This window comes from Carettochelys insculpta, chromosome 9 (genome assembly GCF_033958435.1).
Source record: "Carettochelys insculpta isolate YL-2023 chromosome 9, ASM3395843v1, whole genome shotgun sequence".
NCBI classification, from domain to species: Eukaryota; Metazoa; Chordata; order Testudines; family Carettochelyidae; genus Carettochelys; species Carettochelys insculpta.
In genome coordinates this window covers 55,904,087-55,930,160 of record NC_134145.1, presented here as the reverse complement: position 1 = coordinate 55,930,160, position 26,074 = coordinate 55,904,087, and the positions used below count along the sequence as shown (strand labels likewise).

The window sequence follows — 26,074 nt, the reverse complement described above, 5'->3', positions numbered from 1 at the left end:
ATGCCTACATGCTTTACTTTATCAGTGTTCCAGTTTATAGAGATCATTCATTTAAAGTTTAAGCTTTGTGTATTTGCATGTCTGTTAAAATGAGCAAAAATATACTCCAAGGTCTCAGTGCCTCTGCTGCTTGTTATATGATTAAATATTACATATTTTAAAGCAATTTTTAATTCTTACTTTATAATAGAAAATATTACAGATCTAAATCGTTACGTTTAAAAGTAGTGTAGATTTGAGCAGACGTGCTCGATAGTGCTAAGCTAATTAAATAATCCTGTGGAGTGAACTACCCACCACTCAGGTGCAGGGGGTAAAAGGATTCTGGAAGTATTTTCTTCTAAGAAGGACTTTTTGGAGGGAGGAGGAGGATGGTCTGCATCAGTGGTGGACAACCTGCGGTTTACTGTGAACAGCTGATTTGCAGCGTTCAAGCTCTGGGAGAGTGATGGAATGCAAATCAGTGGATTTGTGACACTCAAAGTGCTGGGAGGGCAGGGAAGGAGTAGGAAGTATTGGACTCCAGTGAGCAATGTACGCATGTGGGAGGGCACCAAAGAAGGGGTGCGTGGGCCGTAGGCGGGTTGCCCTGGAGGCTCACTGAGATGAAGGAGGGCTGCCTGAGTAATGTTAATGGGCCACTCAATAGTCATGGTTGTCCATTGCTACTCTGCATTCTGAATTGGGTTTTCAGGACGCATAGGCTACGTCTACACGTGCAGCCAACATCGAAATAGCTTATTTCGATGTTGCGACATCGAAATAGGCTATTTCGATGAATAACGTCTACACGTCCTCCAGGGCCGGCAACGTCGATGTTCAACTTCGACGTTGCTCAGCCCATCATCGAAATAGGCACAGCGAGGGAACGTCTACACTTCAGAGTAGCACACATCGAAATAGGGATGCCAGGCACAGCTGCAGACAGGGTCACAGGGCGGACTCAACAGCAAGCCGCTCCTTTAAAGGGCCCCTCCCAGACACAGTTGCACTAAACAACACAAGATACACAGAGCTGACAACTGGTTGCAGACCCTGTGCCTGCAGCATAGATCCCCAGCTGCCGCAGAAGCAGCCAGAAGCCCTGGGCTAAGGGCTGCTGCCCACAGTGACCATAGAGCCCCGCAGGGGCTGGAGAGAGAGCATCTCTCAACCCCCCAGCTGATGGCCGCCATGGAGGACCCAGCAATTTCGACGTTGCGGGACGCGGATCGTCTACACTGTCCCTACTTCGACGTTGAACGTCGAAGTAGGGCGCTATTCCTATCTCCTCATGAGGTTAGCGGCTTCGACGTCTTGCCGCCTAACGTCGAAGTTAACTTCAAAATAGCGCCCGACGCGTGTAGACGTGACGGGCGCTATTTCGAAGTTGGTGCCGCTACTTCGAAGTAGCGTGCACGTGTAGACGCAGCCATACAGATGAAAACAAGACATAGTAGTTTGAAAAAATACACTTGATGTGGTTATTCTATACCATGTGGTGATGGTCTTTATTTGTATCTCCCTTCTGCTGATAGGACTAAGGGGATTTTGAAGTTGGTGGGGTCCTTTCAAAAAGGACCCCTGTCTGGACGAGCCTGTGTGGAAGCGAAAAGCAACAATTTTGAAGAGTTGTGGCCGGTGGCATGTTAAAGAGGCTCTGAATATGCATTTCAGCGCCTCATTAGTAATCTTCGAAATGGCTATTTGCATGGCCATTTTGAAGTTTTCTGCAAGTGTAGACATGGCCTAGATCACAGAGACCTCCTGCAAAATCATGCTGTACACCAGAGGTTCTTAGACTTCTTAACGTTGTGAACTGTTGTTTAAGATAGAAATTTCCTGGCCATATCTCCTCCTACCTTCCCAATTCTCATTCTCTTTCCTGTATCTCTTTCCTGATGGATGGCTCTGTGGAAAAATAAAATGAGGACAGTGGAGAAACAAAATGAAAATAAACATGACTTCAGTTGTTTTGGCTGTGACCCCTCAATTTAGTCCGCATTGTTTATTTCCTTACTCTGTGAGTTATTTCTAAGTACTGCAGAAGCCTTGCAAACCAGAAAATGCTGATCCTGAAAACAATGTGAACCAATATTGTGAAACTAGAGAGGTTTCTGAGTCAGGATATTTCCAGTGCTCGGTAAGCGACTCTGATTTACTAAATTGGGACTCAGCTACAGAAAAGAATTTTGAGACGAAACCAACGGCAATAAGCCCGCTACCTTCCTGGCCCTGGTATCAAACCTGCTGCAGTAGAGAGAAAAACTAAAAATGTTCAAGAATCAAAGATGTGCTTGGGATTATGCAGGATCCTAAAGGGTAGGATTCGTATGTGCAAATAAAAGTTTCCACAGTGGTATGTTGTTGGTCCCCCTCTTCTTCCTAAGGCATTTATATCCTTGTTGTGTAAGTTCATCTAATCACATGGCTTCAGTTACCATCTTCATGTCAACTACTCATGTGCTTACCTCTCTGCTCCAGTCTTGCCCACATTGATTCAATATTGCATCTCAACCTGTTCCTCTAACATTTCTTGGGTGTCTCACCACCAAAACTTAATTCCAGGTCTTCTTGCTCTTCTCATATCAATCTGTTACAGCTGACAGTTTCTCCATCCCATCCTGTCCCAAAGACTTATCGTAGACTCATTCCTCTTTGTCTTGCTTCATATAACCAGCATGTCCAAATCATACAATTTCCTCTCCGTTACACTTCTGAAATCTAATTTGTTCTCTGCAGTCAGCTAAAACTATTGTCCAGACCCTTAATAGCTTAAAAATTAAGTAAGCATCCTATTAAATTAATTTTTGTGAGATATCCATTGGCTGATATTACTGCAAGTACTCCTCCTCAGTAGCTTGTCAGGTACCCTTCTTTAATCTGTACAAAATTCATCAAAATTCTTTCTTGCCCATTACTTTGACTTCACCTTTTTTTGCTATCCTTCGTCTTCTATATCCATCTTCCGCTATGTCAGGTCAGACTTCTTGTTATCCTCTTCATTGCTCTTCATAATGCTCTCTCTCCTTATTTCTTGTCTCTTACCTTCCTACATCGTGCTCCTCCTCCCCTCTGCAAGCGATGCCAGTCTCATCCACCCAATTATTTCACTCCTTCCACAGTATCTTTGCACTTTCTTCTGTACCGTTCCTTATGCTTGTAACCCTCCTTGATTTGAACTGTTAGCCTTTTCCTCCTCCACAGCATAGCAGATGGTGTGCTCTCTTCATGCCCATGCCCCACCACTTTCTGGGAAAAACACATGGCAGCAATGGCTGGTGCAACTAGTGCCACTCCAACCGCAGGCCCAAAGCAGTTTCCAGCTGTAGTGCCCAGCAGTTGAGGGCAGGGGTTGGCACATTTCCAGCTGTGAGGCCTGGCAGTTTGCGGGGGGGTGGCATGCGTCTCTTGCCACAGCAACTTTGGTGAGTCACCAGTAGTGGGACGGGGAGACAGCTGGTGCCTGATTTGGGGATGGTGATTGGGAAAATCCTATTGGACATCACTGCTTGTGGACTGACTATTATCTAAACCAGGGGTTGGCAACCATGCGGTTCTTTAAGGAGTCATTTGCAGCTCTGGATGCTGCCACCTCTTATTCCTCTGTGGCTCCCTCCCCTGCTGCTGCTGGAACAGTAGAACTCAATTTAGTTGGTTTAGTGGCCAGAAGGGCAGCAAGAGTGATCCAACTGTTAAACCAACTAATTTAGTTCCATTATTTCAGCGGCAGCAGGGCAGGGAGCCATAGAGATCTCCTCACTTACCTGCTACTCAAGTGGCCACACCTCTACAGTGGGCATGGCTCAGCTCACCTCCACAAGTGGAACACTTCCACACCAGTCTTCCTTCTGTAGGACACACATGGCCACCTGCCGTAGGCTCCTTAGCCAGCGCCATGGATGAGTTATACCCAAGGCTAGTTTGGGCCTCATGCGGGTTAATCCTGAGGGTGGGTGGGTGAGTTTGGGACTCAGAGGGCTTAAGCCTGGGGGCGAGGGGGGCTGGGTTTGTAGGATGGAAGGTAAGGCTTGCAAGTAGGAGGATAGATTTGGGGGCTGAGGTTCGTAAAGCCTGAAGATGAGGGGACAGGTTTGGGGACAGAGAGGGTAGAACCTGGGAAGGTGGGGGGAGGGGGAGATTTGATGCAAACATTGCTTCTCCCTGTTCACGAGCCTATTCCCAGATGCAGTGTTTTCCTTGTCCTCATTTGCTCTCCAATGCAGGGGTGAAGGTAACTTAAACTTTCTAACTGGTACAGATGATTGTGTGTGTACTGTTCATAAAATCAGGGTTACAAAAAGTATGGCTTGATGTATTAAGGACTGTCTCGTATTCACATGAATTGCGGCTTTTGAAGTATTGATTTTGTAACTGAATTTGAAAAAAATGACTCCTCTTGCTATTTTGGTTGCAGACCCCTGATCTAGACCATCCCAGACATATGTTTGTCTATCTTACTCTTAAAAACTTCCAGTGATCGAGATGCAACAACCTTCTGAAGTAATTTATTTCGGTACTTGATACTAACTTGATAGTTAGAAAATTTTTCCTCTTGACCAGCCTAAACCATCCTTGTTGCAATGTAATCCCACTGCTCCTTGTCCTATCATCAGAGTCCAAGAACATTTTTCTTCCTCCTTCTTGAAGCAACCTTCTGTGTACTTATAAATGGTTCTCGTGTCCTCTCTGTCTTTTCTGCTGCAGACTGAACACACCACATTTTTTCAGTCTTCCCTCCTAAATCATGCGTTCTAGAACTTTAACCATTTTTGTTGGTCTTCTCTGGACTTTGTCCAAATCTTTGCTGAAATGTGAGACCCAGAACTGGACACTGTACTCAGTCAAAACCAGAAGAGAACACAGAAAAGAGCCAAGAATTACTTCTCGTGTCTTGCTTATAACAATTCTACTAGTACATCTCAGAATGATGTTTGTTTGTTTCTTTGCAACAGTGAACTGATTGTTCCTTCTTAAGTGAAGTACTTTGCATTTGTCTTACTGAATTTCATCTTAATTACTTCCAACCATTTCTTCTGTTTGTCCAGATCATTTTTAATTTTAATCTTATCCTTCCACGTACTTGCAGCCTCTCCCATCTTGATATTATCTGCAAACTATAAGTGTAGTTACTATGCAATTATCTAAATCACTCATAATGATAATGAACAGAACTGGACCCAGAACTGATTCCTGTGGGACCCCACTCCTTGTGCCCTTCCAGAATGACTGTGAACCCTTGATGACTGCTCTCTGGGAACAGTTTTCCAACCAGTTTTGCACACACCTTATACTAATACCATTGAGGTTGTAATTCCCTAATACATTTACAAGAAGGTTATGCAAGACAGCCTTACTAAAGTCAAGATATGCTAAAATCTGTGCTTCCCCCGCATCCACACGGCTTGTTGCCCAGTCAAAGCAAGCAGTTAGGTTGTTCTTGACAAATCTTTGCTGTTACTTATTACGTTATTATCTTCCAAGTGTTTGCAAGTTGATTGCTTAATTATTTGCTGCATTATCTTTCCAGGTACTGAAGTTAAGATGACTGGTCTATAATGAGTTGTCCTTAGTTCCCTTTTTATACAGTGACACTATATTTGCCCTTTTCCAGTCCTCTGGAACATCTCCTGTCTTCCATGAGTTCCATGAATATAAAAAATTAAAAATGCATGCTTTATCAACTGGTCTCACTATCAATGGGCAACCTTTTTTATTTCCCTCCACTCGCCCCCCAGGTTCCCCCTCTGCTATATGAACTCTGAATTCTGTTTTTCTACTCCATTTTTCATCTGAATAAGTGGGTCTTACCCATGAAAGCTCATGACCTAATAAATTTGTTAGCCTGTAAGGCACTACAGGACTATTTGTTAAGCTACAGACTAACATGGCTATCCCTCTGAGGACTGTAAGTGTGGAAGATCACAAAAGAAGAATTGCAGAGAAAAACTGGGCAAAAAGAACAAAATTATCAAGTGAGAGGCAGGTGAAGATCATGGGAAGCTTGGGCCACATGGACCTCAGCAAAAACCAATGATAAAATAGCATCTACCTGGTTAGACCCTGGATAAATGTGTTATTCTCGGGCAATTGATCAAATATCAGTTGTACATTCTGTTGGTGCTTGTTTAATTAACTGTACACAACCATATATTTCAAAGTTAGAATTCAAACCATGGAAATAAATAGTGACTGTAGATCACGGTTTTTCCTTTTTCTAACATTTTAAGTTTTTGTGAGTATGTTGGAGAAGCATTAGTCCTAGCCTATGTTTCAGTTTGGAATGCTGTCTGAAAACAAAAGTCAGTGGTTTGAATACAATGTGTCTGGTTGTTTATGCACGGGCAAAGCAAACTTACAAACCAGACCTCTGACAAGGTCTTATTTGACCTTTTTAAACATATGGAGTTTGGCTCTTATAATCACGGTAATAACACTTGTTTCATCTGCAGGTTTGGCACCATACAGACTGCCACCCTGCCGTCCTCCATGTACTTATCTTCCACTGTCCTCTTCAGTGACATCTGATCCGAAGCTGTTTAGTTTCTGTTAAGATTACCACCTGGCTGGCTTTGCACTGGCTCAGCTGTTTGTTTTTTTCCTGAGAGCAGCAAGCTGAAGTTAAACAGAAGCTAGTTTTTATTTTTAATTTTTAAAAACTTCAGTCAAGAAAAATATAGGCCATTATTATTAGAAGAACTGAGTAGCTGCTGCTCTCACTAACTGGAATTGGAGCTGAGAGTCCTAGTGGTTAAAGCACAGGACTCTCCACTGAGAAATCCGGGTTCTGTTCCCAGCCTTTACACATACTTGCTTTATGATCTTGGGTGGCTGGGACCTGATTTCAAAAAAACAAACCCATAGTTCTACATGTATTTTTACCACGGCTTAGCAAGTAAACTACTTATTTGCTCAGAAGGCCAGTCTGTCAACATTTCTGCTTCTGTTTCCTCAGTGGTGGCGTGGAAATAATAAAATTTACCTCACAAGGGTTTAATTTCTTAACATTTGTAAAATGCTTTGAGCCAATCCAAATGTGCTGTAGCAGGTCAAAGAATTATTGGGGAAAATCCTGCATGCTTTGCTTAAGGAAAATTTCCATCTCTCCCTCCAGCCCCTCTCCTGTCCCCCATCCCCCATCCCTCCACACACACCTGCTCTCTCCATTTTCAGGACTGAATAAAGACTAGAGATTTGGATTCACATAATTTTTTTTACCGAAGTGGACCAGTAATTGTTAAGAAGCTTTTATTTCGAAGATGTTTGAATAAAGCTTGAAGTTACCAAATAATAGGTTGTAGGTTCCTATCCTTTTCAAGAGCAGTCTGCCTTATTAACTGTCTTCTTCAGTCTGATTTCCTGTCTCTTTAACAAAGAGATGTTTTGGGTTTTGTTTTTAATGTGTTCAGTGCATTCTTGTATTTCATCTGGATAAAAAGACACACAAGGCCATAGTCTAATAAACATTGTCAATATGTTTCCTGTTTGTTAAATGGCTCATTTAACCATTGGCTCATTCTTTACTTGTAGTACAAATTTCAGCCCAGTAGTGTGTGTGCGCATTTTTAATACACACTACCCTCATCCCTTGTTTAACGAGTACTCAGCTTACGAGTACTCGCTAAAACAAGGGACATAGATCCATACCTTTGTTCATTAAAAGAGTGAACTTCCCCCACTTATACAAGCCAGCCGCGGGGTCTGTGGCTGGGACATGGGAAAACCCGCAGCCCTGTGGCTGGAGTGGAGCCAGCCGCAGCATCCCTGGTCAGGGTAGGGGGAAACCCGCAGCCCCACCTGGCCTGCTCCCAACACCCCTGGCCCACACCTCCCCGCACATCCCCCCAGCCCCACCCACTCCCAGCACCCACCCAGGCCCCAGAACTCCCCAGCCCACTGCACCCCCACCACCCCTACAAGGTTCACTTACTTTACAAGCTGCATGCTGTCACTCCTTCCCCCAATTAGGAGCACTAGGGACCAATCAGAGACTTTTACATCTATTTTAATGGTAATTTAGTGTCCCTTTTACGAGTTTTCCCCTACGAGCAGAAAGTTGGGAACCAGTTGTGCTCGTATAGTGAGGGATGAGTGTACATGAATATAAACTGTGTTTTTAAAACTTTAGTTTAAAGGATGGAGGTGCTGCAGGCAGCAGTGTTAAATTAATAGGCCAGACAGCATTGTTGCTTCAAGTGCCTCAGTTATGATGTACTCTTTAAAATTTAGCTTCAGTGACAGGTTGCAAGCTGTATTTTCTATCAACCTAGGGCAACACATGAGTCAGTCATGGAACAGTGCCAGAGTCTATTGATTACATCATGGTTATGTGTACAAGAGTCTACGTGACTGAGTCCACATGGTCAAACTATCATAGTCTGATATATATAATAGGGAGGCTGTGGACTTTGTTGTGTTGCTGGCATTTTTCATTAGCTTTTGCTGATGGCAGAAGGATGTTGAAGGTCTTACTTAAAATTGAAATAGTGTAACCAGTAATCTGTGTATCCCCTGGGTGGTAACCTTGTTAGTCTGTACCTGCAAAAACAACGAGAAGTCCTGTGGCACCTTCTAGATTAACAGATATTCTGGAGTGTAAGCTTTTGTGGAGAATCCCAGGACTAGTCTAATTATACAGGTTCATGAAAGGGAAGGAGTCTCAATCAAGGGGAAGGCCAGAGTTGAAGAGGTCAATTGAGCCAGGGAGGATTTGACCCTTTTCCAGCAGCTTAATGTGGAGGTGTGAACACCCAGAGAGGAGAAACTGCTTAAATCGTTGGTTGATGGTATAAAATTTGCAAAGGAATTGCAGCTCTGCCATTTCTCTTCGGAGTCTGTTTTTTTGAAGGATGGGTGACCAGGGAGATTGAAGTGTGTTTTTTGTTACTGTGTGACCAGGGAGATTGAAGTTTGAAGTGTGTTTCTACAGGTTTTTGTATGTTACCATTCCTGATTTGTGTCCATTTATTCTCATTTAGAGATTGTCCAGTTTGGCCAATGTATATGGCAGAGAGGTGTTGCCTGGCACATGATGGCATATATTATATTAGTAAATGCACAGATGAATGAGCCCCTGATGGGTGTGATTAATGTGGTTAGGTCCAGTTTCTAACCAATAGGAGCTGAGAGATTTTGCTGGGGATGGGAGCAGGAAGCCCTTCCCCCCGAGTGCAGAGAGTCACATCGAACAGCCATTGTGCTGAGGCTTTTGGGCAGTCAGGGAAGACTGCCTGGGAGTGCTGCTGACCAGGAGCTGCTTAGGTCAGTGCCTTCAGGCCAGAGCCTGCTTCTGACACCACACCCCCACTCCCTCCCTGACCGTGCACCCCCTCTTATACCCTTCCCCCATGCCAGACTCTTCTCCTGGGCCCCGCACCCCAATACCCAGCCCCAGGTCACAACCCCCTCCATCATCCAAACTCACTCTCAGACCTCCCACTGTCTCCTGTACTCCACTCCCCCACCATGAATTGCCTTCTGCACCCAATCTCCATCCCAGACCCTGCCCCTGCTCTGTAAAAAGTGTGGCCCCTGACCACTCACCAAAATCATGGAATGCTCCTCACCCATCTAAAATTGTTGTCCACCCCTGCTGTAGGTCATATATGTTATATGTTACATATAACTCAAGCTTTCAACTCTGGAGTTTAGTCTCTGATGTTGGCCAAAATGGAAGCCATGAAATATGCACATTATAATCGTGTGTGTTTGTAAACAAACACATATGCCACATGTAGTGGTGATGTCATGTGATTTGTTCTGGTACATTATGGAAGCTGATACATGTTTTTATGGTATACCTCTGACCACCTGCTGAAGCTTTGAAGTGCACTGTCACATGTTCAAACCTTCACTGTAAAGTTATAGCCCGCTAGTGAGCTAATATGATTAAATGCTTTGTGTTGCCATAATTCTATGAAATGAAGAATGTGGCCTTATTTACCCTGTGCAGACTGGGAGCAAAGTGGTAACTTAATTAAAAGAACAAATAATTGTTCATGTATAAAACAAGGGAATTTAGGTGGAATCTAATAATAGGGTTGCCAGACATCTGGTTTTAGACCAGTAAAAAGAGGAACCCTAGCAGCCCTGGTCAGCACTGCTAAAACAAGCTCTCTGCCTGCCCTGGCTCTGCACAGTTTTTAGAAGTGGCCTGCATGTTTGGCTGTTTGGTGCAGGGGCAGCTATGGAGGCTCCATGCACTGCTCCTGCCCTGAGTGCTGGCTCCACAGCTCCCATTATCTGGGAACCATGGCCAATGGAAACAGTGGGTGGGGCCACCATGTAGAGCTCCCTGGCCCCTCTGCCTAGGAGTCAGATGTGCCAGCTGCTTCTGAGAGCCACCTGAGATAAGTGCTGCCAGCAGGAGCCAGTACCCCAAGCCTCTTCCTGCATCCCAACTCTCTGCCCCAGGTTGGAACCCCCTCTCACTCTAACTCCCTTCCAAAGCCTGCACCTCTCTCTCTCCTTGAACCTCAGCCCCGAGCCCCTTCTCACACTCTGAAGACTTTGGACCCAGCGTGATGCCCCCCAGCACCCCAAACACCTCATCCCCTGCCCCAGTCCAGAGCCCACACTCCAGACAGAACCAGCACCATAACCACCTGCCCCAGCTCAGCACTTCCCTTCACCCTCAACGTGGATGAAGTGCCAGCTCTGGCATGCTCTGCTGTTGGCAGGGGCAGAGGGGATCCCTGAACATCACAGGCTAGATCAAGACAAGACAGGCTGCCTCCAGGTCTGTCTGGCAAGGGGAGGAAGCACCTCTGTGTGCTGCCACTCCCCCTACCCATCTGCAGAGGATAGCAGAGCAGGGAAGCTTCATCCCTGTATTCACTTGCAGCCCTGTTGGTCCCACTGGCCGGTAATCACAGTCAATGGGAGTGACAGGGGGAAAGGGGCTGGTGGTGCCAAGCACAGGGTGGCATGGAGCCTGCTGCACTCCCCACCCTGGGAGGTGCACCAGATAGGGGCCATATTCCTGTGCCCCACTCCCACCTAGACATCATGTCCCCAGCCTGCTACACACCTGCCCAAACCCTTCCCACACACTGAACCCCTTGTTTTTGGATCCACCCCAGAACCTAAGGGGTCCCACAAAATCTATTAACTTGCATCTCCAGAAGTGTTAATCTAGCCCTGGGAGTAAGCCCTGAGCCTCAGATCCCATCTCTCTGTGGGGCTTGAGGGGAGTAAAGTGAGTATCTCTTTGTTTTCCTCTTTCTCTCTGGGGGGCCAAGTCAGTGAGGGGATTTTGATTGGTTGGTTGGTAGGTTTTGGGTCCCACTTGGTGTCTGGCCCCTAAATTTTTTTTTTTTTTGCAGGTCAGTAGTCCCCAACCCAAAAAAGGTTCTCCACCCCACGTTAAAAGATCGATATCATGCATGCGCTTAAATTTTGCAAGATGGGGATCTGCAGACATGCATCTGAGTCCCTTTACTCCAAGAAATAGTCTCATGGGGACAGCTCACATTACTAAGCATTAATTGTTCAGCAGTCTATACTAGCAGGATGGTCCCCTAGTTACTGTTTGAGTTTAAAACTCAGCTCTCTATTTTTCTTAATTATGTTCCCTAAAAAAAATAATGAACCAAAGGAACTTTTACAAAACTGTGGAAAATCGTGCGTGGAGGGAGAGGGGTTGGATGAGAGCCTGCTTCTGACTTGACTCTTTACACTCGAAAGTTCTGCAGAGAAGGAATATTTAAAATGGTTAATAAATGTCTTGGTTTGTAATGGAAACACTGACAGACATTTAATGAACATAGCACTAGTGGCTGCCCCAGTGCTAATAGCATCTGGCAGTGCAGTCTTTGCCATCTGTTAGTACCCAGAAACTGTGGTATAGCATATCCTTTTGGTGGAGCTAATGATAATTAAGAAATGTATCAAATGAAATCATTTTAATTTGATGACTGCTTTACCTTGATTGTGACAAATTGCGACATAATGAAGAGAGATATCCTGGAAGTAAAACAGAAAATATCTGAGGTGTTTTATTGTTGAATATTTAGTATAAATATTCAGGCATCTAAGTCTTTGCTTTAAAAAATACATATTGTAAGGGACAGTATGGGAGTAGCTACAATGTTGTAGATTTGCCACATCCTTACAGAGTGCATGACCTTGGAAGGAGGCAGTGAAGGAGTGGGAGCCAAGATCCCTATTAAAGTTTACTTTAAACTTGTTAAAAGTGTGTTCATTTCTTTTGCATTCAGATATGCCATATTCAACCTGTGACAGACCCAGACCAGCTGGCTGCCTCATGCTAATGGACGGCAGAGATGCTGGGCTCTGGGTAAACAAGTTTCCTTTTCCATGCATCATGAGGGCTGAGCCTAGTGTATTACAGTCAAGCGGGCACCTGGGACCAATAAAGAGCTTGCCAGAAGCATCAGGCTAATCAGAGAATCAGCAGTCCTTTAAGGCCTGCGGGGGGTTGTTTAAAGGTCTCCCTGCAGGCAGTGAATGAGTCTAAGGTCTGAATGTGAAGAGGTGCACTGGGTGAGAGCTGAGGACTGTGAGGGAGACAGAGTGCTGTGGAGGAGTAGGACAGACTTGTTCAGGCACCAGAGAAAAGAAACTGAGAGGAAGCATTTGTAGAAGTGGCCCAGGGAAGAAACTGCCAGACTGAAGCAGAGAGAACCCCATCTGTTACACTGCCTGAGGGCCCTGGGCTGGAACCTTGGAGGAGAGGGCAGACCAATATGTTTTTTTATGTGGGTGAGGGGTTTAGCAACAGGAATAACAATGAGAAGAAAGGGAGGAGAGGAGTACTGCGTAGATACATAGGCTCACCAAATACATAGCTTGATGGGTCCAAATCACTGGTAAGTTTTGGTTGGTTTTATTTGTTAGTAGAATGCAAATAACTTTTGTTTTTCTTCACTTAAATCATTGTTCTGTGGTGGGGCTGGGGATGAGGGATTCACAATGCAAGCTACCCTGGGACGAGAGGACAGGCTTAGTCCTCTCTCACCACAGAAGCTGGGGTAAGGTGAGAAGTGCCTGTCCATGGCTGCTGCAGCTGGGGGATGAATATATATACCCTGGCTGGGGACAAACAGACAAACTTTCTGAAATACGTACTAGATAGCTAGCTGTCCCATTGTCCACCTCAGACATGTGGAGTTACAGCTGTCCTAGTCCCCATCTCTGGCCCCTTGCTGCCCCATGTGGTCATTGTGTGGTACAGCTGTCCCTCCCACCAGACCCCTCCTTTCCATTTTATGAAAGATAATCAAATTCCAGGTACATCCCATTGTTCTGGCACATCCAAACCCTGACCTTGCTTTGAGTTAGGGTAAGTGTATCTGCATGCCAGATTTGGTGGTCCTATCTCTTGCTGTTTAGGAGGCGTTCTTGAACAAACCAGACTCAAAGATGGACAGACACACAACGTTTCTAAAATATATATATATAGTAGATTAAAATCTAGACAATTATTTAGTACTGAATTAATTTGTCATTGAAATGATGAGAAATATTTGATTTATGTTTATGCTTTGTAGAATATTTCTGAAAATCTATTTTTACAAAATCCTAAATTACAAAATATTACTGCTTGTAAATAATAGCTATAAACCTAGTGATGAGCCAGCTTAAGACAGAACCTTACAAGAATGAATTGGGCTCAATTTTTATTTGTTTTCTGTTTTTGTTTGTTTGTTTGTTTTTTTTTAAATTATTCCTTTTATTCTGCCCATTACTCTAGCTGAGCAACAGATGGAGAGTGGAGGCAAGAAGAAACATACTCATTCAATTAAAATAATGACATTTATTAATTGATGTCCATTTTGTAGTATATAAAAATATGTCCAGGACACTGGCAGCTACATTAATTACTGTATATACATACTCATTAGCCCATTCGTTTAAGCAAACCCCTCTATGAATAGTCAAAATGGATAATTGCTCTGACTCATAAGCCAATCCTATGTTTCAGTGCTTGGCAACTTGGTATTGCAGCCCATCAAGGTAAGCTGCTTGTGCACTGGGATGTTTTGTTTACCCGAAGCATCAGCAGTCACGGAGGCCTGCAGCTCCCACTGTCTGCAACTCACTGCTCCTGGCCAACTGCTGGCAGCCAGCATGTCCCTCAGCCTGCACTGCTTCCTAGTGTTCCCACTGGCCAGGAAAAGTGAATTACAGCAATGGGTTATTAAGGGGATCTTTGCATCCGACGCTCCAGGTAAACAAAACACCTTGTCACACCAGCGGCTTATCCTGACAGTCTGGAAGCCAATATGACCGACCCATTTGTAAGATGACCATCATTCTTTGGTTCGCTTTTTTAACAAAAACAACAACAAAAAAAGTGGTTTATGAATGAATATATACTGTATTTTTTGTATGCTGCTTTGAGATCTGTGAACAGAAGTCTACAGAAATGCAAATTATTTTAATCAGGTCTTTTATTTGCTCTTTGTGAACAAAAAGTTTCTCCATAGAAGGCAACTGAGGCCTTGTTAGTAGTGGGAATTGTCCCATTCCAGCCACATATGTAGCTAATCTAGGGCAAATCCTAAAGGTAAACAAGGAAAGTTGTAATTTACACTGAAGCAGTTCATCTCTGCATGAAATGAGAATAAGGCTGCATATCACAGCTCTCCTTTCTTTTACTAAAGTTTTGCATTGGTGATAGGAATGACATCTGGCAGAGACATAATGTGTATCCATGTGAAGAGTTTAAGAAGTAGCATAAAATGAGGTGTGATGTATGAGTGTTGAGAAAGTGGAGATTGCAGTATTCGACTTCTGTTTTCATTATGAGGTGTGCGTGATGGTACATTTCATTTTCTTTTTGGAAATACCTGTATGAATGTGAATGTGCATAATTGGAAGATGTTTGCAAAATATAAATTGTGAGATATAATTCAAAAAGTTATAGTCTGCTGAATGTGTATAGTCTATCTGTGGGCATGTATCAATCCTGTATTTGAAGTTAGAAATACGAAGTACTAATTTGCTGGACATTCAGGCATTTCATAAAGTTGATGGTCATTGATAAGTACAATGATCTGCACATTTTTTCCTATTAACCAGCCAGTAGGAAGGGCTCGGAGTCACCCCAAGCACATGTGTTTAGGTCATCTGATGCCAGGACCCATCTTGATCATATTTTGTCATACTTATAAGAAGTACACAGGATCTTTTTAAAGGGACAAGGCAAGAACTCCGCATTTATTGAGAATGCAGTACCATTATATTATATGCATATAATATATATAGTAACAGAGGGAGCTGTGCTAGTCTATAAACTATCAAAACAAAAAACAGTCAAGTAGCACTTTCTTCTGGTATGGCTATGGTCTGGAGAAGTGAGTCTGTCCCACGAAAGCTCACCTAATAAATTATTTTGCTAGTCTTTAAAGTGCTACTTGACTGTTTTTTGTTTTGATAATATATATAGTTCACTCAGAGGCGCGCGCGCGCACACACACACACACACACACACACGTACGTGCGTATGTACGTACGTACATATGTACGTACATCTTGTGGTTGCTTATAGTTACCAAAGGTTGCTCACTGTAATCAATTGACCAGATGGATTAGATGTGAGCATGGAGCCAGGTTCTGTTGTTGACAAGGCCAGAAGAGGAACTCAGCTCTGTAGTGGTGCACACATCTTTTACAGCTTTTAGTCCACAATTCTGGTTCTGTCCCACTGCCCCAGGCACGATGAGTCACCAGTCAATGGCAGATGGGTTTGATCCTTTCCCACTGCCAGGTTTCAGTGTGACTCATCACTTACAGATGGGACTTAATCTTCTGCTCTGGGTGGGTCACTTAGTAGTAGGCATCCTTCAGTCTGCATAGACTATGGATCATGCCCTTTAAAGTTTCAATTGAGGACTTCATTTACAGTGTCTGTGACTATAAAGACCCACACGAGAGTGACAGTCCTTGCTGCATCTCTTGCAGATGTAGTGGGTGTCTGGCAAGTCCTTATTGTGCTTTCTGTGCGCTCGCTTCTCCTCTGCTAGCTGTCTGATCTTCATCTCGCCCTTCTGAAGGCCCTTGTGTAACCCCTGCCTCCATCTGCTGTGGTCGTCTGCTAGATCTTCCCAGTTGTCCAGCTCGATGTCTACCTCTGTGAGGTCTCTCTTGCAGACATCTTTGTAACGCAAGTGGGGGCGTCCGGGAGGTCTTTTGCCAGAGGCTAGCTCACCGTACAAGATGTCTTTTGGAATCCTTCCATCGTTCATCCTGTGGACGTGGCCAAGCCAGCGGAGTCGACGCTGCCTGAGGAGGGTGTGCATGGTTGAGATTCCAGCTTGCTCGAGGATGGCAGTGTTGGTCACTCTGTCCTTCCGTGATATTCCAAGGATGCGCCTGAGGCAGCGCAAGTGGAAGACGTTCAGCCTCTTTTCCTGGCGGGCATACAGGGTCCAAGTCTCGCTGCCATAAAGGAGGGTGCTGAGGATGCAGGCTCTGTAGAATTGCATTTTGGTGTGAGTGTACAGCTTGTTGTTATTCCACACTCTCTTGCTGAGTCTGGACAGAGTTGTGGCTGCTTTTCCGATCCTCCTGTTTAGCTCAGTGTCCAACGACAGGGTGTCAGTGATGGTGGATCCTAGGTAAACAAACTCGTGGACAACCTCTAACGTATAGTTGTCAATGCTGATTGATGGGGATTCTGGGTGGGTCACTGCTGTAGAATCCATTTCTTATTGTTCTTCAGCCTCCACGTCTTTGTTGTCCAGACAGGCTGGCTCCAGAGAGTAACTCTTTAAGCATCCACATTCACACTTCTAGGTGGCTCTCACACACACCCATTCTCACAGACAGCACAAATGTTACAGGCTCACAAGAGTAAAATGGAGTTTTAGGTACAATATGGAATCCAGTACAAAGTGTCTTATGAATATAAAATAACCAATATAAAGGATAATACGAAGGTAGAAAGTAGCATATAAAATAACAAATCTAAAAAGTCTGTGGCCTGTTAAAAATATACAGGGTAGTACAGGGTGAGACCAAGATAAGTAGGAATACAAAGTTCTATTAAAATATACCGAGCCATTTAGCGTTGCTACAGTTTTTCCACTGAAAGTGTGAAAAAGCTTAAACTGAACACAAAGGATTCCCATCTTTGGCAAATTCTGTGTGAAGGTGAGAAGCCAAACCATTGGGCTGCTGACTGATATGAGGGCAACCCTGCTTACCACTGAAGGTGACTGAGTCTTCAGCTCCCTGTTTGCCATTTTTAGCACAGTAGCTGTGGGCAGGTAGCTGTACTATTACAGGAAAATTACAGATTTCCTTAAAGTTATTTTTTTTGTTTTAATATGGTTCCCTTATGTTTAATGTTTAGAAATACCTGAATTTTTACAAATCCATTTGGAGAGGCTGGCTTCTCTGTGCTAAAGATAACATTCTGATGTCAAATAAGGAGACAATTTGTTTGTTAAATGCTTACATGTGTTTCTGTGTGTTTCAGGAAAAAAGTGCCAGTTCAAATGTAAGACTTAAGTCTAACAAAGAGGTCCCAGGATTAGTACATCAACCGAGAGCAAAGTAAGTTACACTTCTTAATCTACTAGAAATGAACACTTACTATATTAAAACAATACCCCCAACATTCCCCCACTTTGCCCAACTAAAGACTGCATTGGGAGCTCCCTGAGAACCAAAGGGTCACACCTAGCTTAAATAAAACAGATGAGAATTCCAGCCACCCTCACGTTTTTTATATGGTTGGATGGCCTATTGAGAACTGCTCAAATCAAGATGAAGCATTGCATGCCAGGCTTTGTAGTCCCTGTGCATAGCTGTATTAATATTGGATTTACCGTTGAGAGATTTTTTACAATTCCAAAGGTAATCGATAGGTCAGAGACTGAACTTTAGCCATTTTTTACCTTGTTCTTGGCTTGATTTTTCAAAGATACAGAACTTTTATTCTCTTTTTGAATAGAATTACCCTAGCACACTTTACCAGGCTACCTCACTACATTATATTCCTCATATGATACATTTGTTTATACACATATGAATGAATGAATGAACATTACCCACACCCTAACCAGCTGTTATTTACAAAGATTCTCTGTAGTATTTGGGCTTAAGTTGATAGATAAACAGCATGACAAATTTGGGATTTAGATTAAATTGCTGTCATTTAAGATGATGATGATGATGTTTTTCATATGCTGACGGTGTTCTATGTGGCAGTCAGTTTATGCAACCCTTAGATTAAAACTTTATCATTATTTCCTTTTTAAATCAGCATTAAACTATGCCATGTTTATGTCTTCTCACAGGGTTAGTGCAATATTAATTATTTGTTTCATATCTAATCACCATTGCATTTGAATCACCAGCTGAATTAAAAGTAAGAGATTTCATGGTGTTATAGATTTGGTACTTAACAGTGAAATGATATAGTGAAATGTGTTATTCTAGTCTAAGCAATAAAGGAAGACACTATTCTTTTTTAGATATGAGAGCCCTAACGGCTCAGTATAAACTTGAAACAGAGATAAATGGAAAGAAGTATTCATTTGGGTGAGAGGGACAATTTATACCCTTTAACAAGGCAGTACTTCGGTATTTTACTTGACTCAAAGCAGATTCATGGATATCAAGACGTGCTTGGGTAGTATAGGAGCACAATGCAGCTCTTCCTCTCTGGCTGCCAGTGTTAGCTGTTTGACTATCAGATTGGTTCAAAGGGAAAGAATTACTTTAATCAGCCATCTGTTCAGCTGCATCCGATGCAGGAAGAGATTATAGGTTTATTTTCTGTGTAATTTGCTTGATCTGTTTTTGTTTTCAAGCAGGAGTTTAAAAAGTTTCTACAGTAACCATACTTACCAAAATAAATACATCTAAATAAGACAATGGTTTGACAAAGATAGATATGTTCTGTTGTCCTTATACAAAAATAAATATACTGCTGTCATATAGCATTAGTTAGCTGTGTAAAACCTGTACTATTTATCCAATGTGACCTGATCTTGCCAGCACTTACCCATTGACTAGCTTTACTTATGGAAGTAATTCCACTGAATTCATGCTGTTTGTTTGGGGCAGGGGAGGGGTGGGAAGCTTGGACTAAATGTTATAAATTGAAACAGATATTGAGCATTTTTTTTTAAATTGTTCAGTTATGTGTATAGGTACAATTATGGAGATTCTTGCTTCATTAAGCAGACCTTGGATTTACAAATCAAAGCTCAGATCTTGCAAAGACTTATTCAAACATTTATCTTCTATGTATATGATTAAGCCCCGTAAGTAACTGGAACTACTCACATTTATAAATCTCAGTATGAGGACCTGCAGAAGTATAAATGAAAGAAATAATCCTTGTTTTACAAAAAAATCTGGATTCCAAGGTTAAATACATTATTTTCCCCTCTGTCAACTCATTCTTAACTGGTGACACACTGTGAAAATTATAAACTTCATGAACATGAAGATAGTTTCAGATTTCACTTGCTGAAATATCGAGAAAAAAGTTTATCCAGACATTTGTTTGTCAAAAGAATTTTCTTGCAGAGAAATACTCAAGTACCATCTTAGCTCCTCGAATGCTTTTAATTCTTTCCCAAAGTTCATTCACTCTTTGCTATATTTATTCCTGGTGTTATTGTAATTTTACAGTTTCAGAGAGTATCCATTGTCAGCATTTTCTATATTGCACCTCCAACATGAAGGCAATTTTACTGCCAAGTTATAAACTTCTGTAGATAACTGTAACAGTGACAGTTTATACAGACTTTTAATGATAGAGGTATTCTGGTAATCTTCTAACCCACATAGCAGAAGATTTTTTCCCCCTGTAATTAAATAGTCGTCTTGAAAATTACATTTTTGTAGGCCTTGAAAGTCTTTTCTTATTGTCTTGGAAGCTGGCACTTTGAGAGCTATGGAGGCAGACATTAATTTCAAATGCTCTTTACTCCTAAGAAGATGTACTATGATAACTAGGATGTTGTGGGTGTTTGCTCATTCTGGCTGTCTCTGTCACACTTTACATGTCAATTGAGTTGTTTGCTGGGGCTAAATTGCTATATTATCTTTTAAATGATCTACCAGAGTTATGCATCTGTCCACACCAAAACTGTGTGTGTGTGCTATATCTCAAATACAGAAATTAGTTTTTGGCCTTGCCAAATACTGGTTGAGAATGTAATAAGTCTAATAGTTATTGAAAGCAAACTTTAAGTTTGAGTTACTGTAACTGAACTTGCAAAAAGAGAACACCCCTGAGAGGGAGTGAATCTGTATCAGTATCTACCAACTCACAGGGCATGTCTACACTAGGAACTAACTTTGACGTTAGGTGCTACATTGAAGTAGCCAGCAGAGAGTCTACACACATTTTCCCTGACTGTGAAGTAGGTAGCCCAACTGCAAAGTCCTTACTCCATTCCCAGAAGTGGAGTAGTGCCCTACTTTGAAGTTTAACGTCGAAGTAGGATGTGTGTAGATGCTCTACTTCGAAGTTGCTTACTTCAAAGTTGTACTTCGAAGTAAGCAACTTTGAAGTTATTTTTGAGTGTAGACACATCCATATTGTATTGATGTGTTATAACATATAAAGTACATTAATACAACAAAAAGAAGTCCTGTGGCACCTTACAGACTAACAGATTTTTAGAACATAAGCTTTCGTGGACAAAGATTCGCTTTGTCAGATGCGTGTATTCTGTAGTCATGCATCTGACAAAGTGGGTCTTGTCCACGAAAGCTTATGCTCCAAAAAATCTGTTAGTTTATCAGGTGCCACGGGACTTCTCATTGTTTTTGTGGCTACAGACTAACATGGCTACCCCTGTAATATTAACACAACATGAATTGGTAGATACTGCTACAGATACATTCCCTCTTTTCTGAAAGTTCAAATATGGTAACCCTATTGAAATAGTGATGTGAATAAGCTGTTTTCTTTGGTTCTAAAACATTGACATTATTCATTTTTAAGCAACTCGTTAAAATTCTTTCTTGCTTAATGAATTGACTTCGATTGCAAGTGAACTTCAATCTTCCAGCTAAGAACTTCTCTTTTAAAAATATTTTTCATTCAAGATCCCAGCATGAGGAGAGATTTGTTTATGCTCATCCTGATGATAGATTTCTTCTCAAGAATCTGATGAAGCGAGTTTTAACCACAAAGGCTCATTACCTAACAAGTAAAATTGTTAGTCCTCAAGGTGCTACAGGGCTGCTTTTTTGTGATAGCAGTTACAGCATACGCATATGGTTGTGTGATAACAAGTCATTAGGCATTTGAGTGGAGTATTAGCTTATTACAGCTCAAAGGATCATACTGAAAAAGTTCAACCTGGGGAAAATCAAAAAGTTGAATTTAACAAGCTGAATCAACTTTTCATGGATGTTAAATAATGGCACTATCAAATTGCAAGTTCTCTTTAACTGTCTGATGCCATCATTAAGATCTGCCCTTCTCTTCCATTTCTTGCTCTTCCTTTATGCTTTGTTCCTACCCTATCCTAATGTGCGAGACACTCCAACAGAGTCTCTTTTTCATTCAGATCCTACCTGAAAACTCACTTTCCAGTGAGCTCCACAAATAGGCCTACCTACATCAGTAAAAATACTCTCATCATCAGCCCATACTGTTTTTAAAGGTGTTTTGAAGCACCATCCTCTGAATGGCCATGTATTTCTCCCCGCCCCTGGCCAGCTACCCACCTCACCTGTCCGTATTTTCAGATTGTAAGATCTCCTTGGGGCAAGACTTGTCTGTTGTATGTTGTGTCTTGTTACATACAAGCATGCTGTCACCACTTCGCTGATAGTTAATAATAGTATTGTTCATTGTGGCACACTAATGCAAAGCACAGTTTGATTAAAACTGAAGCCTCTGGGTGCCATGAAGTTAGTGGGAAGTAAATGATCCGAGTGTCTTAGAGCAGTGAAACCTGCTGAAAAAGTGCTTTGCGGCAGATTCCTGCCTCTTTAATATGGAGTTTGTCTAGTAAGTCTGGGCTGTACAAAAGGACCTTTCAAGGTAATGATCTAAAATGGGCTTTAGTGTCACATTGTAGGCCTCTGATTGGTGTGATGGTGCACTCTGTAATCTTAGAAATCTTCAGTTTCAACACAGAAGGGCCTCTACTTGGCTAGCTCGGCCTCTGCCTCTGGAGTATGTAGATGAATATTAAGTCCCTGCAGCCTGTCTAACAAAAAGAAAATATGCTTAAGAAATTCAGATACCCACACAATTCCTAATAACATTAATGGGAGTAACATGCATGCATTGAGCTAAGTCTTCCGGTCCTTATATTGGCAAAACTCACAATCAGTTAATGGGAGTTTCAGCCTGCTGAGACTCTTACTGATTCAGTACCTTGCACCACTGAGTCCTGAGATAGCTTCTGACAGAATTAAATAGTACATCTGAGTTGGCAGGCTTCCATTGTTACATATGACATTTGATGTTCCTGTCATTGTTGGCATAAGTACAAAGTACATCCTTTTCCAAGTGGTAATCCAGAGTCTGAGATTGGATCTCTTAAATAATTTTGGAATACTGTATTAATTTGAAAATAGATAAGTCTGTGCCTGTATTGACACTCTCCCTTCATGTCTTTCAGCATGCACATCTCCGAAAGCCAACAGGAATTCTTCAGGATGCTAGACGAGAAAATTGAAAAGGTAAGGATGAAATACATAAATGTTTTTGTGTAATAACTAGAATACAAGAGATGACCCCATCCTAACCACATGGAAGGAGGAAATCAGCCACAGAATTTACTATACATTTTAGAAACTGTCCATCCATCTCTCTGTGAGTCTGTCTGTTCAAGAACTCCCCATAAATGGTCAGTGAGGACCACCAGATGTGGTATGCAGCTTCCTCTTAGCGTAATTTAAAGCAAGATAAGGCTTTGTTATTGCTAGGACAATGGGATGTGCCTGAAAATCAACTGTTCCTCCTACCAGACCCCTCCCTTTCCATTTAATGGGAAGCAATTATGTTGTAGAGTGGGGCTGCAAGAGGCCAGAGACTGGGATTAACACATCTATAATCCCATTGGGCCAGCAGGAGTAGAGAAAGGGACAGCTATATATTGTATATTTCATAGTGTTTGTTTAGCTGTGTGTCTCTGTCCCTCAGCCTGGGGGGACACTTTGGCCCAAAGCTGTTGTGGTGGAGTGGGCAGCAGCCATGGACACTTCTCATTTGACCCAAAGCTGTTGTGGTGGAGTGGGCTGCAGTTGTCCTCTCTCCTTGGGGCAGCCTGCATACAGAACCTCTTGTCCCCAGTCCCACCCCAGAACAAAGATTTAAGTGAAGAAAAACAAAACTTGTTTGAGTTAAGGACCAGAGCAATGCCAGGTAAACTTTCTAGTATATAACAGTCCATTCTTTACCAGTCCTAGATGGTACCTCAGTTTTGACTTAAAGCTGCTGCTTGTTAACACAAACCATTGTAGAGTTTAGTTGTCTCAATGATGCTTTTGTGCATAGGAGAGATGAGAAACAGAGAGGGGGAAGAGGTTACAGGATGAGAACAGTGTGGGAAGGAAACCTAATTTTAGAAAAGTTATTCAAGGCCATCATGAATGGCAAATTAAATTTACCACAGGCATTAAGGGAGGGCTCTGATCAATTAACAAACACAATAGCAAAGCAGGATTTTATACCTTCTATTATTTTTGTGTGATCTAGTACTGAAATTTTGTTTAAACTTTTTGGGAAAAATGTGAAATCTAATACTACTGTCAGAATTATGAACCAGTATTCAGAGCTTTCCTAAAATAATGCTGATGGTCTGTTTGTTCATTGATGAGCATTTCAAACTAACAAACCTCACAAAAAGCTATGAATACATGCTGCTGGTGTAAGTCTCTCTGCAGCAGACCAGCAGTTAGCAGAAATAACGGGAGATTTTTCAGAGCAGGGTAGGAGAGTTAGGCACATTAATCATCCTAACCTGTTTTGCAAATCTCAGAGAACATTTTAATAGCAATTTTCATTGTATTAATGAAGACTCATAGTATCCCTCTAAAGTAATATTATACATGGGAAACTGAGGCATGAGAAGCTAAGTGACTTAACCAGGTCACCCAGCAGGTCAGTGAGAAACTCATGTTCCGGGGCCAGAGGTTCTCACTCCTTTTCCCCTACTATAAATCACTACCTGATGAATACACTTGAATGCTCATGAATGCACTTTTTAGGCTTAATGATTTGGGATGAGGTACATCATATAATAGAATCTCTCTTCTTTCAGAATCCAGTTGAAACTGAGTTAAGTACACTTAAAAATTGCACTCGTGTTACAGTACAGGGGTGAGCAAACTTTTTATGTCGGGGTCCACTTTACGTCCCTGCAATAAGAAGGGCCCCACAGCCTTTCTAATATAATCCAAACCAATGGAAATTTTGGTTATGTTCATATGAAAAAGCATGTCTTTTGGCATGTGTAAGAACATAACTATGTAAAACATAAAATTTTATTAATCGGTATATAAATATGAATAAAACAGCCTAAAAAACAGCAATCTATTTCAACGCTTTTAATGAGATGAATGAGCCTGATACCTAGCAGCAGATTGTGCTGCACCCCTCATATGGAATTTCATGCCTCCCACGCCCACCTTACACACCTCTATGTTAGAGAATGGGAGTATATTGAATATTGCTCTACAGACACCAGTTGTTGCTCTTTCACAATCTGTTTTTCACATGTGAAAATTTTTTACAAGAACTATGTTGGTTGATTGTGAATTTCTGTCATTTCTGCCAGCGGTCACAGTACTTTTGAAAACTGGTGTCATTCCTCTCGAATCAAATCACATATTTGTGTCAGGCAATGTGTGTTAGCAATTCCCTTGAAAATCTTATTTTATTTTTGGTGATAGATGGGGTGACCATCCATCCCATATTAGGTGGGCAGTCCTGTATTTGGGACACCAGAAAGGTGTCCTTACGTATTTTTTTTTTTAAAAGGGACTAATTGTCCCATATTTGGGCCCTCCCCTGCTGACCTTTTACCCTGCTGGTGGGAGTCACTTCCCGGGCCTCAGGAAAGCAGGGGGAGTGTGGGCCGCTGCTGTGTCCCTGCCGCTTCCCCGGGGCTCCCAGGGCTGCTGCTTCCCTGGGCTCCCGGGGTGGGCCGGCAGCACCCGCTTTCCCTTGGCTACTGGGGCAGGTCAGTGGCTACCGCCTCCTTCCCAGCTCCCTGGGACTTGGTGGAGCCGGGAAGAGCAACCCTTCCCATCCCATAGCTCCCTGTCCCGTATTTGGGACAGGGAGGTATGGTCGCCCTAATGATAGAGAAAACTTAGAGGAACTGCAAATATTTCACTTCTTATGATAACAAATAGACATTACTGTTTATTAAAGGGTTTTTTTAAAATACTTAGTGTTAATTTTTTAATTTGGAAAGGGGAGAAATGTTTGGCTTTGAGAGAAGCAAAGTAAAGTACTTTCAGTTGAGTAGAATTCACTTGCTGCTCCCTTTACACCAAATGATTCCACAATAACAATTCTATATCCTTTTTATTATTTTGTTGGATTATTATTTCCATAAATGTAATAGTCCAGCCTGAAGTCTGTCTCTCTTTAATCTTCTGGTTTGGTATGATGACAGGTAAAGTATTACTCCAGAAGAAATGAGGTTTGTGACTAGACTATTTGACCAAAGATTTTTCTGAACAAAGAAATGTTTTAGGCGCATTAAAAGAGTTTTCTCATCTCAGTACTCTATTTCCTGTACATTTAATCAAGTAAGGAGTCTGGTTATATTTTAATCTGTAACATACCCCATCATGAATCGAAAAACTGTCCTATTCATGCACATTACAGCTGCTACTAGGTGAGATAAGCATGTTGACCTAATAAATAGTTAGACACTTATTGCTTGCATTTTATCATCATTCATAATATTAAAATTTGTCCATTAAGCAATAAGTACTGCAGTAAAGGATGTTTTGAAAGGTGTGTCTTCCTTAAAGAGTGAACTCAGTCCAGTGACTTTGTTTGTGGGTTCATGTTGTCCTTTATGTGCTGGATTTGTTTCAGGAGAGCAATAGACATAATTCACCAAAGAAATTAGAAAGGAGTTGACAACTTGTTCTCACTGATGGGGAAAGATCATTTTCTCCT

General features: G+C 42.2%; 1 protein-coding gene across 2 annotated transcripts in view; it reads left to right on the top strand.

The window, feature by feature from the left end:
* C9H1orf21 (chromosome 9 C1orf21 homolog) overlaps positions 1-26,074 on the top strand; it is a 187,135-nt gene that overhangs the window by 147,512 nt on the left and 13,549 nt on the right. For both annotated transcript variants that reach the window (XM_075002625.1, XM_075002626.1), the window contains exons 4-5: positions 17,426-17,502; positions 22,554-22,614. In XM_075002625.1, the coding sequence (XP_074858726.1) occupies positions 17,426-17,502; positions 22,554-22,614 (138 nt within the window). The remainder of the gene's footprint in view (positions 1-17,425; positions 17,503-22,553; positions 22,615-26,074) is intronic.